Source organism: Delphinus delphis, chromosome 6, assembly GCF_949987515.2.
Source record: "Delphinus delphis chromosome 6, mDelDel1.2, whole genome shotgun sequence".
NCBI classification, from domain to species: domain Eukaryota; kingdom Metazoa; phylum Chordata; class Mammalia; order Artiodactyla; family Delphinidae; genus Delphinus; species Delphinus delphis.
The window spans coordinates 47491935-47512518 of NC_082688.1; the positions used below are offsets into that span (position 1 = coordinate 47491935).

At 38.1% G+C, this 20584-nt stretch overlaps 2 protein-coding genes across 3 annotated transcripts in view; one reads left to right on the forward strand and one right to left on the reverse strand.

The window, feature by feature from the left end:
* C6H9orf85 (chromosome 6 C9orf85 homolog) overlaps positions 1-1220 on the reverse strand; it is a 64755-nt gene extending 63535 nt beyond the window's left edge. For both annotated transcript variants that reach the window (XM_060014633.1, XM_060014632.1), the window contains exon 1: positions 847-1220. In XM_060014633.1, the coding sequence (XP_059870616.1) occupies positions 847-948 (102 nt within the window). In that variant the 5' untranslated portion in view covers positions 949-1220. The remainder of the gene's footprint in view (positions 1-846) is intronic.
* A 153-nt stretch (positions 1221-1373) lies between these two features.
* The window catches only part of ABHD17B (abhydrolase domain containing 17B, depalmitoylase), a 36611-nt gene continuing 17400 nt past the window's right edge, over positions 1374-20584 (forward strand). Inside the window, exon 1 of the mRNA XM_060014634.1 lies at positions 1374-2043. The gene's annotated coding sequence lies outside the window, so the exon portion shown is untranslated. The remainder of the gene's footprint in view (positions 2044-20584) is intronic.

Consider the following 20584-nt stretch of genomic DNA (forward strand, 5'->3'; position numbering starts at 1 on the left):
CTCTCAACAATACAGGCGGGTTTCTCATTTGAGACCAAAGTAAGACTCAGAGAAATTAAATATTTAATAACTTGCTTAAGCCACACACCTAGAAAATTTGAGCTCCAGTTTACGTTAACGTCAGGTTTATCTGATATGATGGCGGCTGCCCCCAAGCTGCTCTTGTCTTCAATTATCTCCCCTCCATACAGCTAAGTGAGGAGAGAGAAATACTTAACAGCAAATTAGTAGCTGTATACAACCCAAGACCTCTGGCTATCTATACAGTCTGAATTTCCTTCCAGCTTAAATAAATCTGCTAAATAAATATAAACAGCAACACAAGCAGTTTTGCATTCATCAAATAATTTGATTCTCAAAACAATCTTACAAACGAGAGAGAAATTCCCATTATGTTGGTGTGGACACTGGGGCTAAGAGGGCTTAAGAGCTTTCACATTCTCCCTACAAACCTATGGGCCTGGGATTTTCCAAAAAGAAACAGTGACTGCATAAACCTGGTGCAACATTTGAAAAAGACACTAGCGTCATAATGCTCGTTTTCCTACTGCAAATATGTAATCCAAATGGGAGCGTTCAACGACTCAATTTTCCCTTTGCATTTTAGGTTTGATGAGGGTCCCGTTCATTCAGTACAATTAGTCAAATGTTCACCGCCAAATATATTTACAAGGAGACAACACATCCAGGTCAAAGAAAAGGCTACACTGCAGCCAAAACTAACTCTGGGCTGCGGTCCACATTTGCCCTGGCCAACTCCTCTCACTTCCTGAGAGCCAACTCCTCTCACTTCCACTGAACCATTCCTCCCTGGAGTCAGATTTAGTGTAATAGGCAGGCTCCTACCTTGGTCTGAACACTCTTATCAAACTTGTCATTTTTGAAGCTAAACGTATTCTGGTGCCTCTGAGGCCTGGAACGAGCCACGTTCCCCTTCTGGGAGCTCATCGCCGAAACCACAACCACCTCGAGCTGGGACAAGGAAGATGCACCCAAGCCTAGGGTACCAGGAACTATCTCCACGGCGTTCACGCTTCTGTCTCCGACCCGGAAGGAACTTAACCAGCATTTCTGCCTCCGCCTCCGGCATCCCACGTGACTCCTCGCGGAGGTCAAAGGACACCTTTCGGCCCTTCAGCTCCAGCAAGGGTCTTTTACTCAGCCCAATCTCTACCCCTCCCCATCCGCGAAGCCTCTTTCTCAAACCCGGCGAAAAATCCCACTTTCTTCGAAGCGAGAATTCCCCCATTGGGCCGAATGTGGCAGTCCGCCCAAGTGAAGGGGAGGGAAAACTTTGCTCCTATTGGCTCTTCTTTTCCGCAATCCCCGCCTCCTGCCGACTCAGCTCGGCCTCTCCGGGCGCCCTACTCCTCTGGGCGGCTTGTGATTGGTGGAAGTCGGGCTAAACTGGACTCCGTCCAACCCCCGGCCCGCTCGCAGGCTGGAGTCCGGGTCAGCCTTGGCGCTTTCGTTCAGTCAGTGACCAAGTCCTAGCGTAGTGAGCTCACTGCTAGCCCCTGGGTTCCGTTCCAGCCTCCTTCCCGCCACGAGAGCGAACCCCGCTGCCGGCAGGCCGAAGGGGAGCAAAGAAAGGAGGATTAAAAAGAAGAAAGACCTGACTGGGTCTGGGTGGTGTCTGCAGTGCCAGAAAGGGAGGTGGCGGCGGCTGCGGCAGCAGCGACCACGGCCGCGCGGGACGTGAGGCCCAACAGCAGCCGGCGGCGGCGGCGGCGGAGGCGGCCGCTCCAGCGCCTCGCGCCGAGGCCGTTAGTCAGCAGAACGCGAACCCGTGTGGAGGAGCAGGGCCGTCGCGAGGCGAGACTCGGGAGCGCGAGCCGGCCCCCTCGGGCGCCGCCGTTCTTGCTCGTGCGGGCGCCGGGGGCTGCCGCCCTCGTCCCCCCTCTTTGGCCGGGCCCGCCCGCAGGCCGGGAGAGTCGGGCGGCGGCAGCAGCGCGGATCGCGCCTCGTAGAGGACAGCGCGGCGGCAGAGGTTCTTTCCTGGCCCTTTCTACCTGACGCCTTGCCTGCGGCCCTCAGGTGCAGGTGCGTGGGGCCACGGGGGGCCGGGGCGCTGCGGCTGGGCTCGGGGAGGGGGCGCTAGGCCCGGAGCAGCAGCGCGGGAGGGACGAGCCCGGGCCGGGCGGGGGGAGGGGAGCGGGAGGCGTCTTTGTTGTTGGCGACTGGGATGCCTCTCGGCGCCGGCAAAGGCGGAGAAGCCACTCCCGATCGCGTCTGGGTTTTTGAGAAGATTCTCTGTTGGTTCGGTGAAGGGGAGAGGTAGGAAAGTCTTCGTAGTCGGTGAGGCTGCGGGAGTCTGGGGGCGGGAGAGGGACGGACAGACGGACTGGCAAAGGTCTTGGGTCCTTCTTGCAAAGAAGGGCCTCATTTCATTCCTTTGCTATTCTCCCTGTGGACGGAAAGATGGGTCCAGGTTCACTTTTCGCTCCCTGGCTCATTGTGAGAGTCGCGACGCCTGAAGGCTGTCTCCTGGATGTCCTCGTGTGTGCCAGCCTAGACTTTAGCTCGTTTGTGCACCGCGCTTGGTGATTTGTGTATTCTGGTCCGCCGCCGTAGGGTGGTTTTTTCTCGATGGTTGAACTCTACTTGTTTTCGAACTCTAGGGTAGGCTCATCAGGAATTGTTTTTGAATTGAAAAATTAGAAGTTTTCTTTGGAATTTTTTTTAACCCTGAAACGAAAAGTTAGATTGTACTGTTGTGAAGGGCTTTTGTAAAGAAGAGAGTTTAACCCTGGCTTCTTATTCAAAAAAAAAAAAAAAAGAAAGAAATGTTCAGAGCTTTGATCCGTGGAGATTTCTGCCAACGCCAGGATATAACTTTTTTAAATGACTCATAGATTTAAGTCAGCGTGAAGTGGATTTGTTAAGCAGAAGGATGAGTAACGGAATACAGGGAGGGTGACCTTTAAATTTTGGCTGTTAGCTTACAAAAAGGTATTCATGTTTAAAACTTTTCTGTAATATGCAGTACTTGATCCGTAAGATAATTCATTGAATTCTTTTTAAGGCTTGAATAAATAAAAAGTTTGGAAATCTCGCGTCATTTAAAACTACTAGTCATTAGGTAATGAGTCTGAGTAAAAAGGTACATGTTGTAAGAGCATTCATCTGTTTACATTAACAAAAAGACTTAAAATAAAATGAACTTTTCTCTATGAAGAGTTTGTCTCATACGTTTATAGCATAAACTCATTTGGGTGATTTATCTAATATCTAATCAGAGCCAATATTTTGATAATTATCATAATTGCCAGTGTTCTAATTTGGGTGCCCAACTCTTTGGTTGGGAGTAGGGGTGGAGGCTTACTTAAAGAAGAGCAGTGGAGATAGACATGTTTCACCTTATAAAAGAAATAAGGTCCCTGTTGTGCAATAATTGCTATATTACTTGAGATCCAGGAGGAAACCCTCACCTATATTTTGACCTCTCTTTTCTCCTGCTGTAGAATTAATAAGGTTAATTGTCAAGGATAGGATTAGAGTTTTAGCACACCTAGGCAGTTTTAATCTTGTCACTTGCTGTGCAGTACTGTAGTTGATAAGTGGCTTGTTTCCTTGAGTATCTTTGCCCATTTTGAAACGTTCATGACATCTGACAAAGAATTTTCTATTTCCTGTGACATACAGAATTGCCATAAAGCATTATGGCAAAGTAATGTTTTTGGTAGTTTAATGAACACAGAAGAACTAGGCAGTTAGTGTCTGTTCCAAGTTTTGTCGCTGAATTGGTCTACAGCTCCAGGCAAGCTATCCCACATCTGAGTCAGTTTCTCCATCTGTAATATAGGACTAATAAAATGTGCATTTGCTCACTATGTAGAAAGGGCAGTGAGAACCAACAGTTCCTCTGGTTATGTGACATTGATTGTTTTAGTTAATAAGAGTACTTTTTAATGCAATTTTGTTTTGGTATCATGAATTTCAGTTCCTTGGTGAAGAATTACGATAAAGAAACATAGTTATAATAGGGAGACTGTCTATCCATATGCCATCACTTAGGAAGTGATAAACTCAAAATTTCTCCATTGTTAAGAAAATATAATTTGGTGTCATATCTTTAGAATCAGTGATGACAAGAAAATAGAGTGACAGATTGACTTGCTTGGTTTGTTTACTGATAGATTTTATTTCTAATATATCCAAGGTTTTGCTCTTAATTCTCAAAAATTACTCCTACCTACTCCTACCTTTCCTATCCTGTTAAAGATTTCTCACATAGCAATATGGCTCTCAAACCCAGCCTTGTGAGTTGGAGAGGAAAAATGATGCTTTATGACTTTATTACAGATGAAATAAAGCCTAGAGAAGTTCGTTGTTTGAATTGCCTAAAGCTACACAATTTGTAAGAACCAGAACTGAGACTTGAATCTGGGTCTTCTGACTTCTAGTCCTGAATCTTTGCTTTGGAGCAGTGTTTTCCAAACATCTGTCTAGGCCCAACAGTTTTCGCCAACTGAGGTGAAATGAGAAATAATATATAGCAATGTAAGTATTGATAATATACAATGTAATGAATATTCATGCACTCATTACCCAGTTGGAAAGTTAAAACTACAAAACAAAACTTCCTCTGTACTTGGTACCCCTCTTAAATCCTATTCCCTCTTTTCCCCACTCCCAACTGCTAACATGCATCCTTCCGTTTATACTTTACTACATTCCTTTATATCCATGAACCCTATATGGTTTTTCTTTGATTGGTTTTAAGACTATTTAAATATGAATTTTGTATCTGTAGCTTGCTTTCTTCACTGATCATGCCAAGATTTATCTATGTTTATTCAGGTAGCTCTAGTTTATTTTTACTGTCATATGGTGTGTGTTTCATTATGTGACTGTATCAGGTTTCTGTTGGTCATTTTAGTTGTTTCCAATTGTTTGCTTATTAAACAGTGCGTAGGGAATATTCCGGTGTATGTTTACTTAGGTGCATGTGCAAGGCTTCCTCTAGGGTAGTGGTTCTTGAACCTATATCCCATTTTTAAAGTAATATTTTACAACTTCCTCATTACTGTTAAAATGAAATTCATAATAATAAACTTACATTCATATTTTAAATAAAGTAATGCCCTGACTAAAATAAAGAAGTAATTTATAACAAAGTAATATATTGCACTGTGTCAATGCTCAGGCTCAACCACACTGTAATCTTGCTACCAAGTGTGATAGTAGACCAGTAACATTAGAATTCTGGGAGCTTGTTAGAAATCAGAACCTCAGGCCCTACCCTAGTGATTCAGGTGCTGAATATTAACAAGATTCCCAGGTGAGTTGAGTGCACCTTAAAGTCTAAGAAGCACTGCTAGAAGAAATAGTAGTAGTAGATACTTTGCACGGATAGGATCACCATGAATAGGACAGCTGCTAAAGCAGATTAAACAGGTGTGTTGAATTGGCCATTCAAATACCAACAGAGGCACTGATACTGATAAGGGAGTTTCTGAAATAACTAATTTCAGTAAAGTTGGAACAAAAATAAAAGTGCAGTCTTCTCTCTTTACACAAGGGTTGCATTCTTTAAAATCTTCACCTATATTAAAACAATACAAATATACTTTGTGTTAAATCCTATTTATTAATATTTGACCTTATTTTTTCCTTCTGTTTCCTTAAATGATTGTCCAGCAGAATGTTCAAAAGTCATGGGACGTGTCACAGCATTATCTTTACACACCAAGTGTGCCTCGTGTCCCTGGTATCTATACAGTAGTACCCCATTCGTTACAACAACTAAAAAGCCATTATTGAGAAAGATTGCACTGGGATACAAATCTAGTAGTAGATTGCTAGAACACAGGGTAGGAGCTGCTTCTTCAACTTGATTTGATAACTACCAGTTTTCTCTCCAGAGTGTTTGTATCAGTAATGGATTAAAGGGTCTGTTTTCTCACCTTCCAGATACTTTAGACTTGTTAAGTTTTGACATTATGAGGAGTATGAAATGTTACTTCATTGTAGGTTTCATCACACTGTTGAGAACACTTTCATTTATTTTTTGGCTATTAATGTTCCTTCTATGAATTGCCTATTCTGTTTTTCTACGGGTTTATTTTATTGATTTGTAAATGCTTTTTATGTATTCTGGATAGCAATGCTTGGTAGGCTTTACAGATATTTTCTAGTCATTTGCATGCCTTTTCACTTTAAGTATGGTATCTTTTGGTAACTAGATGTTCTTAATTTTAATGTCAAATTCTTCTATGATTATGCTTTTTCTCTTTAAAGGAAATCTTCTCTATCTTGAGATTATAAAGATTCTGTTATAGTTTGTTTTAAAAGTTTTACTTTTTCACATGTAAATCTTAAATACACATGGAGCTATTTTTATAAATGAGGTGTTTGTGAATCTAAATTTACTCAGTAAAAATGACTACCCTTTATACTGAAATTATTTTTATGTTAATGTGTGCTTATGAAATTATAGTGATAGTATATTATATTTAGTTTGTAACACCCCTTTGTGGCAAAATTAAAACTTGTTAACTCTTTTGTCATTCCAATTTTTTTTTTTTAATTTGGATCGAACACACACGCTCTGCATTGAAAGGCAAAGTCTTAATCACTGGCCCGCCAGGGAAGTCCCCAATTTGACTTTTTTAATAAAAGGTTTGGGAACCACTGCTTTTAGAGTACTCTGATTCCTTTTTTCATCTGTGTCTCACATTCGGCCTCTAAAACATCACAGAAAGTGAGCAGGTACTCTAAGGTACTAATCTTTCATCATTTGCATCTCCACATTTTACAGTTTGTTTTATGTGTCTTGTCATCACTTTTTATTCTGCCTAGAATTTTAAAAATGATACTTATTATCCTAATTTTTTAACAGAATTTCAGACTAAATTCAAGTATTTTAATGTTAATTTGGCTCAGATGTAGGTCCTGTTTTGTTTTCCCAGGAATTAAAGGTGAAAATGGTTAAACAAGTCCTTGTACAGTTAAAGATGAAAAGTGGGAAAGGAAGAATGGGCCGGTGTCTACTATCAGTTACTCTTCTAGGTTTGAGGGGTGCATCTGTAAACAAAATAAACAAAGATCCCTAACCTTCTAGAGCTTACCACCTAGCAGAGGACCATACACAATATGCACAATAAATATCTAATATGTTAGAAAGCGATAAATAACTTCTAAAGAAAAGGTAGAGAATGGTAAGGAGGAAATCAAACGAGGAAGTTTTGACCTATTAAATAGGTCTCCCTTTTGAGAAGGGGAGAATGAGCACAATGTGCAGTGAGGGCATTAACCATGTGGATAATCTTGGAAGAGTGGACAGAATATAGTCAAGTTAAACCTATGTTCCTGGCTCTCCCATTTAATAAGTTGTGTGAACTTGGACAAGTTGATTGACTTAACCTGAAGCCTTGATTTCTTCATATGTAAAGGGATGATAACCTGAGAAAAGTATTATTAAGATTAAAGGAGATAACAAGTAAAAGCCCCTACCTCCTTCCCTCCCTGCCCCAGCCCCCTGCCATGTAGTTTCATGTAGCACTCTGTACTTTATTTTTATGGCAATAGAGATAGGGGTCTTTACCCTTAAAAATACATACTGCTAAAGAAATTCTTTTCATTATGTCTGTCTTAGCATATTTAACTAAGATTTATTTTTAGAATGTAGCCACAGTGAAAGAATAGGATTAAGAGAATAAGTATATGCTTGATGTAGGTCAGGATGAAGAAGAAAGAGACGTTGAAATAACCTCATTAACTTGGTGTAGGCAAGTCTCCATTCCAATCCCAACAAACCTGAAATAAAAGAAAACGCCTCCAGGAACAAAAGTAGAAGACATTATCAGTTTATCTAGTGCAACAAATTTGTTTGGCTTCTGAATTTACATTATTCTTAAATGTGTTTTGAAAATTAAAAGCAGTTGAAATAATTCCTGTAATAAACTACCCCCCCCCCCAAATTCCATCAGCAAACTGTAGCCTAGATTTTTTGTTTCTGATTAGTATCCTGCTTGGTGTACTTATAATTTTTCACTCTTTAGCTTTGCCATCTCCACCCCTAAAAAGTAAAAATTATTCTCCACACATCAGCTATTAACGAGAAAATAATGCCATTCGGTAACTTGGTTTGGCAAGCTTACATTTCATTCACAGCTTTTTAACAGACCTCACTGTCACTTTTATTAATGAAGATTTAGGGCGGTTAAGTTAATGGGAGTGAGGAAGACCTTTAAAAATTATGCTTGGAAGACATTCTGATAGAATTCCCTAGGGTAGTTGCTTTCAATTTTTCATTTGTTAAAATCCATAAGAAGTTTTGCTTTCATGACCTAATACATGCATATGCACACACAAAATAATGTTGCACCTAAGATTATCTAAATGCTCAGTAGAATGAATGGAAAAGGAAGTACTCAGAAATAAGGATAGATGCCAAGAAGGGAAGAGGGTGGGGGAATCATGTATGACATGTTAAAGAGTTTAGATTAATCCAAGAGGGATATAAGACCTATTGAAAGATTTTAAACAAAAAAATGAAATCACTTGGCAACAGTGTAGAATGTGCATTAGAGGGGTATGAGATAGATACTACTGAGTGACTTTTTAATAAGTTGAAAAGTGGTTGAGCTAAGATGTGGCTGAGGGGATGGAGAGGTACCTAGGAGTTAGGCCTTGATTGAATGAGAGAACTGAAGAGAGAGGGAGGGAGGAGGAGGGAAGGAAATACAGATTTAGATATTCAGGGTCTATAGCTTAAGGGAGAGGTCTGTGCTAGAGATTCAGGTTTAGTTTTTTAGATTTAGACACCATCAGTGTATAAATGGTAGTTAAAGCCAGGGGTATGGCTGAGAACAAAAGACAGGAAGGCAAAAGACCAAAGTTGTAGCTAAAGCATAGGTTTGGGCGAGTTAAACAAAAGATAAGAGGACAATAAAGGGCAATTTGTAAATAATAATAATAATAGTATAACCTTTGAAAAGATCACCAGAAAAACCTAGATTGGAAGTTAGTTTCAAGAAGGAAAGGAGAGGATGATGGTGTTTAATTCCACAATTGATTGTGTAAAAGGAAGACTAAGAAATACCCAATGCACTTGAAATTATGAGGTTACCGGTAATCCTAAATGGATCAACAACTTCATGATAGATGTTAGATCACAATTCATTTTGGCCCTCATGGGGAACAGTGGAAAATGAGAAGTAAAGAAGTTTGATTTTGAAAGATAGTCAGAGAAGGTAGTAGAATCTAGATATATACACTTTTTTTTTTTTTTTTTTTAAAGAGGAGACTCTTGAATATGTTTATAAACAGCAGAGATGGATCAGAAGAGCAGGAGAGGCTGAAGATACAGGAAACATCAGAGAGGATAACTGGTTAGGCAGGGTCTCTGAAGATGCTAGAGGCATTGGAACCCTCCAGAATATGTGTGGAGGAGTCGGTCCTGAGGGAGTGACACTTCGCACAGTCAGGATTTGATTGATTTCGAGGGTCCAGAAAGGGATTATAAAATACATGCCTGCATTTTCCAAGTAAAAAGAACATCTTTTCTGCATCTAGTATGGCAGGAATTTAGACGTCTCATTTCATGTTCCCAGTAACTCTGCACAGTTTACAAATAAGATTGAGGCTCAGAGAAGTACTGTGATTTGTCTAAAGCCGACACAACTTAGAAGGTAACTGAGCTGTGATTTGATTGCATTTATATCTAGTTTCAAAGCCCAGTAGTTCTAAAATTTTTTATTTTTGAGGGGAACAGTGAAATTTCCAAAAAGGGGGAAGGATAATGAGAGGCTACCAATTGAAGTTTTGCTCAGTACAATCACTTCAAAAATAAAAACTTAGTACCTATTACCATTTCTTAGTTTCTTACAAGAGTTTCATTTTTCACAAAAAAAGATATATTTTAATGTTAGAAAACTGTTGAAAGGATATAATCTCCAAATAGAGGGCAAACCTTTAAATTTATTAACTCACTACTTTTGTCCATAACTTTTCTCATTTTGCTGAAGAATGGTAAAAACTTGATTATAGGCCAGTACCAGCCCTCAAACCACCCATGCCAACAAAGATTCATGAAATGAAACTTATATATATACAAAAATATAGTACATTGTTACCATTGTATAACAAACTTCAGTTGTTATAGCTGAATATTTTATTGTGTTCAAAAAAACTAAATATTGTATTTCCCCCATGTTAGAAACTTCTTTCATATTTTGTTTTGCTGCAAATTGATTTCTGAGGATTCTCATTACCAAACTTGTAAGAAATTAATAAAATGATAAACAAAAGCAACTCCTAGAAATTCAAAGCATTGATTCACAAACTGTTTCCTTTTGTAAATTTCTTAGATACTTCTGGGTTTTGTGTATTATGGCTTATTTTTTAAATTGCTGAAAGCCGCTGTAAATCTAAATACTTTCAGAAATAGAAAATCAAATTGCTCTAACAGATATTTTGTACCATTGCTTACTACCCTACCTTGTCCCACTTTGGGAATATTATCCTGGATACATAAACTTATTTGCTTATAGAAGTGTAAATATTGCCTAACCAACTATAACAGTACATCTTTAATCAACACATGTGTATCTTATTTTTTTAGAGTTCCTATCAAAGTGAAGAACTGACTTAGTTCCATCTTCTTTAAGTTTGAAGTTCTGCTTCTGCCTGTGATGGCACTGGAAAGTAGTACTAGTAATACAGGGGGGAAAAAATCACTGTTCAGGGGCTTACAGTGGGGCACTGACTGATAACTTATCACTTAGGGACAATATGCTCCACCTGAGGGCTGCAGGAGTGAATCACTCAGTTAGTTATTTTAAGTGCCCAAATCATTTAAAAGTGAATGCTTTAAGAATATAAATTCTTCCCACTAGCACACATTTCATCCCAAAAGAAACTGTCAGTAGCAGAGAATGTTCAGTTTTTGCCAATACAAAATTTAAATTAACTCTTCAAAGTAACTCATGAGTACAAGGCTCGCTAAAATGGCTCCCAAATTAATCAACTTGGAAGAATTTCAACTTTTTTTCTTTTTGCCACCATTCAAATAACTTTTAAAAAAGGATTTTCTAGCCTTGTCAGAAGATACTCGTGATATAACTTAATAAAGAAAAATATAGTATTATAGCTTTATAATCAGGAAAATGGATTTGCTATTGCAGTTAATGGGTATTAGCCAGATAAAACATCCCCAATTAGCACATTAGTAAAATGTACATGTGGTAATTATCCTTAACTTACTGGTCTGCTTATTTAACTACCTTTCTTAAGGATTTTAAGTATATCAGAAGGTGTTTTTTTTAATGCATAGAGTGCAATGTAAATAGAAGCATAATTTGTTAATTATTATGGTTTCCAGAAAGAGTCAAGCCATAAATTACACACATTAGTGTTGTGAATCCTGGTTCAGAATAACAAAACAAAACCTATTTTAATTATATTTAGCATTATCTATCTCAGTTTATGTTCTGTCAGGTCTTTAGGTATAACTGAAAGTTCTTATTTTCTTTACTCTCTTTCATTTCATTAGTAAATTATTATTGATCAGGTGCTGCCTGTATACTGCTGAAGAAAACACATGGTCACTAACGTCATAGTAAAGACAGTAGGCATTAATCAATTAAGCACACATGGCAGGGATCACAATATTCAACTGTAAACGAAAAGAACTGGGTGCTATGAGGAAGAATAACAATTTAGATTTGAGGCTTTTAAGACGTCTGGGAAAAGTGGCATTTGAGACTGGAATATTGAGAGGTCAGAGGGAGCAAATGAGGCAAGTGTGCAAATCCTGACTTGGAAACAGCTTTCAAGAAACTGAAAGAGGGTGAGTGAGGGAGTCTGCAATCATAGAGGTGAAAGTATCAAGATAAGTTTGGAGGCGTAAGCAAAGGCCGGGTCACACAAGGCCTTTAAGGACCTGTGGAGAAGTTAGATTTTATTACAGGTACAGCGGGAAGCTATCAAGGAGTTCTTGAGCAGATTACTTTGTAGGCTATGTAGAAAAGAAATTGTAAGTTAGGAGAACATATGAATGGAAGAAATTCACATTTACTCTCAAATATTTTCCATTTGTTCGTTTACTCACACATTCTACGTTGTTCCTTCTGCTGTGTTATTCTACATAACCCTGGTCACTCCTTTATTTGTAAAAGCCAGGAATTACTATAAAAGAGTGGAAAAGGTAACCTCAGTAAATCAAAGGAATTGCATGTGTTCTCACCTGTAATAAAGGGTGAAAGAAATTGTTTTTCCAAATTGAACTCTCCGTTTAGTATTTATATGCAGGCTTATATGCAGTTGCCTAAATGACTGCATCATTCTTTATTCCATGTGTAAAAGAACTACAATGGTTTTCTATACATTGTTAAACAGATTTATTTTTAAATTTCTCATTTATCTAATCCTCCCCTTTCCCTGTTTTTTTTTTCTTCCTTTCTACCATATACCTTTGCCTTAGTTCTTTCTCAACTGTCATACTTTTACATGTATTATTCTCCTAGCCTGGAGGGTTTTCCCTCTGCTTTTGGAAGTCGTATTTACTGACTTTTTAATTCTAACTCCTTCATAAGGTCTTTCCTAAGTGTTATCTACTTTTGTCTGATTTCTGAAACTTAAAGTCTACCCTGTATTACATAGCATTTAATTTTTTATAAGATGAAAAGAGCCTGTAGAGCATTAATTTATTAATAATACATATTCATTCATTATAATACATTTAAAATACTGACAGCCAATTTACAAAAGAACACATGAATTTAAGAATTAAGAGAGACTTGAATGAATGTTACGCCAATTACCTTATTTTTTCAAATGAAGAAATATAAGAGTTAAATTACTTGCCCGAGGTCTTAAAGAATTAAAACTGACTTTTAGTCTGTTAAATATGTTGTTCTTATTTTCTTTAATTGGGCATTTAAACCTTTCTTCTTTGAAATAGTTATTCTAGTTCTTATCAGGCACTCCTGGAGAAAATTTGCACAAAACTTCCATGTTTGAAGAAATGATGGCAAAATGTTGATTTGTTGAGGCCAGGAAAGGTATTAAGCACAAGTTACAGTCATGAGGATTTATAACACACTTTCTAGGAGTGGTAGTATTTCTTCAGACCTTTACTTAACAGGTGAGTATAGCTAAGGAAAAGCAGCTGGCAACCAGGAGAAAAAGGAAGTGGTGGAGATGGCAGTTTATGTTGTGTTGATAGACAAACTGAAGGCCATATTAGTAAGAATTGATTGGCTTGTTACACAATCTATATAAGAGAGACAATGATACTTGTTAAGGAATGTTGTACTTATATTAAGGCCTCATAAGTGCCAGCATTCCCCCCATATCCCTACTAAAAATATGGAGAAGGGATTGTTATGAGGAATATACTTGTATGCTGCTTATGCAGTTCTGTGGTTCTTTTGTCCCAATGCTTAATGAAAATACCTCTTTCAAAATCATATCTATAGAACACTTGAAATTGTACCCTGATCCACCCTGAAGCCGTGTGGTTTTGTGTTTTTTTGTTGCCTGCTTAAACAGATTTATATGTTTCACTTCTATGTACTGCTTTATTAAATAATGGTAGGATAAAACTGACTTAATTTAAATAACCTAAATTTCACTCCTTCACCAAATAAACATTTTTTTAAGAGGTTAAATCTCAGAGCTGGTCTAGTGGAAGAGCCTGTTATTTTGAGAATTGATGTTTAATATATATATGCAAGTTTGGGCTACTTCCATTTTCAATGGGAAGAATGTGCCAAGACCTCGGCTTCTGTAATGCCATCTTGTCAGTGTTCTAATGCTCAGAATTGTTTCTTATTAACATCTTCTACCCCAAAATGGCAGTGTATCAGGATAACGTAATAATGTATTTCTCTCAAGAATTGACATTGGACAAACACTTAGCAGGATGGTTCAGAGCTAGGTACTATTTAATCAATTCCATGCAAAAGCAGTTACTGTGCTATCAGCTTGGGTGTCAAATCTGAAAATTACATTAGATACCAACAGCACTATTAAGGATATGTGTGGTTCTATGAACCCTGAAACTATATGCAAAATTTTTAGAAAAAAGGATCCAAAACATTTAATAACAGAGTGACCTGAAAACTCTCTTCTAAAATATCTGGTGGTTCTTGAGTTAGAATTTCTGTTACATAGTCATTTTATGCTTCTTAAGTCTTATTAACTAACCTACCTATACTTTGATTCTGTAAATGCTCATTTTGTCCCAAACTTCACTTCTGTATGGTTAATATTCCCAGCTCTATATTCTCCTGACTTCAATTTCCTTTTTCCCTTTTGGCAGTGCACACAATCCAGATTACAATTTTGGGGGCGACTTCCTGACCTTGGAATATGCCTTCAACCTGGGCATTAAGGAATATTCCTAGCTTGTTGTTGTATACTGTCAGTACACAAAAACATATTACATTTCTATACATTAACAAAGAATTAGAACATGGTATTTTTAAAAAGGTTAAATAGAGAATACAGGAATACAAACACTCAGAGATTTCAGTTCTTCCCAAATTGATTTCTAGATTCAGTGCCACTCATCAACATCCCAGAGAATATCAAGTATCAAAGTTAATACAAATGACAAATCCCCATCAGGTGGTTGTATAGTTGTTACTGGAAACTGATGCCACCTTTGAGAGCAGTTTGGCAGTCCATTTTGGATACATTTTAAGAAATAGAAATTTGACAATATTAAAGCATATATCCAAAGACTTCCAGAATCCTTGCATACTTGAAGGCCACTGAAATATATCACTTTCTTCCATGTAATAAGTACAATTTGCCTGTTTTAAACAGTGACTTCATAATCCTCAGAAAAGAACATCAAAGCTGTGAATTTATAAATGCCAGTCTAGGTTTTACTTACTTTTTTGCCACCTGGTGGCCAAGACCACTTCCTTCCTCTTGCCCCAGGTACATAGTCTCATATTCTGAACACCCAAACAAACTTTTTTTTTTTCATGTAGTCTTAGATTTTTAAATTTTATTTGGTTTGGCTTTAGTTTGTTCTTGTGTATGAAATGGGAAGGTCTTTCATCCTTGTTCTTCTTTCTCCACTGGACTCGTTATATACTCTCCATATCCACACCATAGCGAAACATTTCATTCCCAATACTAATCTTAACTCAATGATTAAAAGCATGGACTCTGGGTCAAACTGCTAAGTATCAGTCCTGGCTTCACTACAGTGATCCGGGGGAAACTAAACTTCTCGGTTTTCTCATCTGTAAATTGGGCTGGTGGGGAGGATAATGGCATCTCTTTCATAGGGTTGTTATAGGGATTATTTATGAAGTTTTTTTTTTTTTTTTACAAGATCTAGCTATATAAGTATTTTGATAAATAAACACTAACTTGGCTTTTGTAACCTAGCAAAATATCATACCTGCAGGTTTAGATTTCTGAATGTCAAAAGTGATATTAGGGCTTCCCTGGTGGCGCAGTGGTTGAGAGTCCGCCTGCCGATGCAGGAGATGCGGGTTCATGCCCCGGTCCGGGAAGATCCCACATGCCGCTCCGGAGCGGCTGGGCCCGTGAGCCATGGCCGCTGAGCTTGCGTGTCCAGAGCCTGTGCTCCGCAGCGGGAGAGGCCACAATAGTGAGAGGCCCGCGTACCGCAAAAAAAAAAAAAAAAAAAAAAAAGTGATACTAATGTTTGATTTATTTTGTTTTACAAACTAGCTCAGCTATCATTGGCTTTTGAGCGACTTCTGTGTGGCAGCCATTGCTAGAAGTAGGTATATACTTGAATGTTGAGTATATGCAATGAAGGGTATGTGTGAGATATGATTCAAAACAATAAGGACAGAAATGTCCTTGTGGTTAGTAAATAGTTGGTAATTTACAAAGTGGTTCAGCTGATTAATTGTACAATAAAGAAAAAACATTTTTAAGCCCAAAATGTCTGGCTCCTTTTGGAACGGGACTTCATGGGCCCCTCATATACATTTCCATGCTTTTAGAAGATACCTTTTAATAATCTATACAGACTGGAATTTAATTTTTTAGTGATAATTCACTGAGTAGTGCAGATATAAAATGTCTAAAAAATTTTGAAGTTTAGGAGTTTGTAGAATATATACTAAAATTTAAATTTCTTGAAAAATTGAAATAAGAAAGTTTTATTTTAGGAATATAAAATATTTTAAATATTTGACTGTATAATTTTCATATTCAACATATTAAAATTTAAAGTATATTTAACCCATATTTTAAAAATTAACTTTGAATTGTTAACCTAGTTTTGTTTTATTTTATTTAAATATACAGCTTGCTAGATACAGCATTTCTTTATTTTGTTTCTGATAGATGGGAAGTGAGAAATAATTCAAACAAAATAAATCTACATTAGAATGAAGCTAAAAATATTTTTATACTTTTTGAAACATTGTTTCTCCCCCAAAAGAAATGAAAGCAAGGACTTGAACAGATGTTTGTTCACCCATGTTCATAGAAGCATTATTCACAGTAGCCAAAAGTGTCCAGCAGATTGATTAATGGATAAACTAAATGTGATATGTACATAAAATGGACTATTATTCAGCCTTTAAAAGGAAGGAAAGTCTGACGCATACTGCAACATGATGAACCTTGAAGATGTGCTAAGTGAAATAAGCCAGTCACAAAAGGACAAATACTATATGATTCCACTAGAGTAGTCAAATTCATAGAGACAAAAAGTAGGATGATGATTGGGAGGGGCTGGGGGAAGGAGGGAATAAGGGAATCATTGCTTAGTAGTACAAACTTCCAGTTGGGGAAGATGAAAATGTTCTGAAGAAGACTGGTAGTGGTGATTGCCTAACAGTATAAATGTACCTAATGCTACAGAATTGTACACTTAAAAATGCTTTAAATGATCAATTTTATGTTATGTATATTTTACCACAATTTTAAAAAGCACATTGTTTCCCCCGGAGTGGCCAGGAGACACAGAGATCACTCATTTTGAAAAGCAACTGTGTAAAATAGGAATCTTTCACCCCCCTCAGGAATACTTGCACTCCCCCTCCCCACATTGTCACTAGCCTATCCCCCTCCCCCAAATTACAACTCATTAACTATAATTTGCAAAATATAAATTAACATGCTTGTTTAGGTACTTTTTTAGTGGTGGGGGAAACTTTGAAAATCTCTGAAGTTTTTCAAATTATGTATTTCTTCACTCTTTTACATGCTAAGGAAGATTGAGTGAATTGAAGCTTTTGACCATAAATGAAGCTTAATTGTAAAGTTTTAGAACTAGAAGAAATCTTAATATCTAGTTCAAACTTCTCATTTTATTTAAAAGGAGAATTAGATTTAAAGGGATTGACTTCCCTAAAGTCACCAACCTTATAGTTTCTGGACTATACTGTACTCGTTTGAATAATTTACTGGGTAGAATCCCTAATTGCATTACTGGACCAAATAGTTAAAGCTGTACCATGTTCTTGAATATTTGTAAGGTATCTTCTGTTCCCATTGAAAACGGTAAATAGAACACACTTTTTTTTTCCATAGGCAGAGGTGGATGGATGGATATGGGAGAGACTGATAGACTTGAGACTGACTCAAGTAAAGTACCCTATCCCCAGAAATCCTCTTTATTTTCATAGTTATAGGAGTTCTAAGACTGCAGCCAGTTAGTCCTATTCAGACTAGAAGTCTGCTGAACAGCATGCTTACACAAATATAAAGGATACTCAATTTAATTCTTTGCTCATAAATATGAACAGTCAGTGAAGAAGCAGTCTAACAGCATGAAAATCAAAGATGAACAAACAGAAGGAACAAACATCTGAAAAACACAGATGGACAGAACAACAAAAATTAGGCTCACTTGCTACTCTAAGAGAGATTTCAGAGGATATTGCACCCATAAACCAAAAAGTTGGGGGTTTTTTTGTTTTGGGGTTTTTTTGGGGGGTTTTTGGCTGTGTTGGGTCTTCGTTGCTGTGCGCAGGCTTTCTCTAGTTGCAGCGAGCAGCAACTACTCTTCGCTGTGGTGCGCGGGCTTCTCATTGCAGTGGCTTCTCTTGTTGCAGAGCACAGGCTCTAGGCGGGTGGGCTTCAGTAGATGTGTCTCGTGGGCTCAGTAGTTGTGGCTCTTGGGCTCTAGAGCACAGGCTCAGTAGTTGTGGCGCACGGGCTTAATTGCTCCGCGGCATGTGGGATCTTCCTGGACCAGAGCTTGAACCTGTGTCCCCTGCATTGACAGGCAGATTCTAACCACTGCGCGACCAGGGAAGCCCAACCAAAAAGTTTTAATGTTAAAATTGATTTTATACTCTAGAATACCAAAGTAGCGATCTGTGAGATAAACTAGAAGAAATTACCTAGGAAATAGAGCAGAAAGAGAAGGGAAAAGGAAAGAAAATTTGTAAGTATAATAGTCCTAGGATTCCTAAATAGGAATTCCTGATAGAAAGAGAAAGAGGTGGAGAGGGAATTAAAAAACAGAAGAAAAATTCTTTGAGCTAAAGAAAAGTCTTGAGGCTTTAGATCAAAATGACTTCTTAAATACACAACAGAAAGAATGAAAACACGTTTAGATATAGTCTCATAAAATTTCAGAGCTCAGGATAAAGAAAAATCTCAGGTTTTTTTTTTTTGTGGAAGAGAGATGGGAATTACTTTAAAAAACAAAAATCAGATTGGTATTAGGAGTCAACATTGGATGCTAGAAGATGTGGGCCAATGATTTAAGCTGGGGTGGAAATTTCTTTAAAAACTTGTAATTCTAAAGCATGCCTAGTTTGCCATTTGTGAAATCTAAGTAAGAACTTTGTTTTTAAATAAATATTTTTGGCTGCGTTGGGTCTTGGTTGCTGTGCGCGGGCTTTCTCTAGTTGAGGTGAGCAGGGGCTACTCTTCGTGGAGGTGCGCGGGCTTCTCATTGTGGTGGCTTCTCTTGTTGTGGAGCACGGGCTCTAGGCGCACGGGCCTCAGTAGTTGTGGCTCACGGGCTCCAGAGCGTAGGCTCAGTAGTTGCACTGAGGCATGTGGGATCTTAACCACTGTGCCACTAGGGAAGTCCCAAAGTAAGAACTTTTTAAAATTGTACATTAAAATATGCTTTATTTCCCCTAGGCCCTTGTGAGGGAGGGAGGGCAAATGCTTGGAGATGTATTCTAGCAAAACCAAACAAAAAATAATCCCACAGAAGAATTAAAACATGAGATTATGAAACAACAGAAGGATGATGAAAAGAAATCCTAGCTAGACAGACCCCTGGGCTTTGAACTGTCCCAGAACTTAATTGTTTCAGTTTAAAATAACTCACTGGGGACTAAGAACATCTTCAGAAACACAGATTCTGTTGCACAAATTCGAAGAATAAGAAGTTGGAATATATTATATGTGATAAAAGCTTATGAACTTTCTGAAAATTAAAAAAAGGCAGCAGCTCTAGGAAAATTAAAGGCTCTTCAGAAAGTCAAATATGAAACAAACTGAAATGTGCCTTATTTTTGAGCAGTTATCAGAGTTATAAACACCTTCACACTTGGAATTTAGTGACATAAAATATCCCACTACTTGGATGGCAGTGGATAACATTGTAAATACTTTTTGTTACCCAGTTTAAAAAAAATCAACCTATAGATAAAACAAAAATTTTATAATTATAAAACAAACTGCAAATGATATAAAACTTAATGTGAAAGTAATTGTATAGCCAATTATAATGGTATTTGATTACATAGGAAGCCAGTGGAAACTTCCTAAAGTTGATGGAACAAGAAATGGAGGGCTTGCCTGGTGGCGCAGTGGTTGAGAGTCCGCCTGCCAACGCAGAGGATGCGGGTTCGTGCTCCGGTCCGGGAGGATCCCACATGCCGCGGAGCGGCTGGGCCCATGAGCCATGGCCGCTGAGCCTGCGCGTCCGAGCCTGTGCTCCGCAACGGGAGAGGCCACAACAGTGAGAGGCCCGCGTACCGCAAAAAAGAATATTGAATTCCTTTGACACCTTAAAACCATGCATTAAAATGTATGGATAGTCTGATTGATTTGCATTCCTCCTTTTAAATAAAATGGCTTTTACGTTAAGGTTGGGCTTGATGTAATATTTTTGTCAAGATAGTAGTCTTCTAAAACAGTATTGTATAGGTAAACTCATTTAGTTCTGGGTGGTTACATTGTTCAACAGGACCTATAAAAATAGCTTATATGTACTATGATGGAAAGACTGGAGAGGAAGGAGCTCCAACATTTAAATCTAGTATGAAGCATGTAAGTTTTGGTTCTGCATTGCCTGGGTTTAAAAGCTTTTAGTTCAGCACTGCCCAATAAGGACTTTCTGCAGTGATGGAAATGCTTCTTCTACACTGTGCAATTTGGTAGCCACTAGTCAACATATGGCTAGTGTGGCTGAGGAACTGAATATTTAATTTTAATTACTTTAAGTAGCCGTATGTGGTTAGTGCCTCCTGTATTAGTGCAGTAAGAATTAAGAAACTAGGGGAAAACATTAGTACTGTAGAAATGGCTACATTGACCTATGTAGGAGTGCTGAGCCAAATTAGTTTGCTTGGCCTAGCGTATAGGCTCTTCAGCCTTAATTTCCATCTTCTATAATCTTGTCATAAATCCAGTTTCCTCACTTCTGATTCTTACTGTT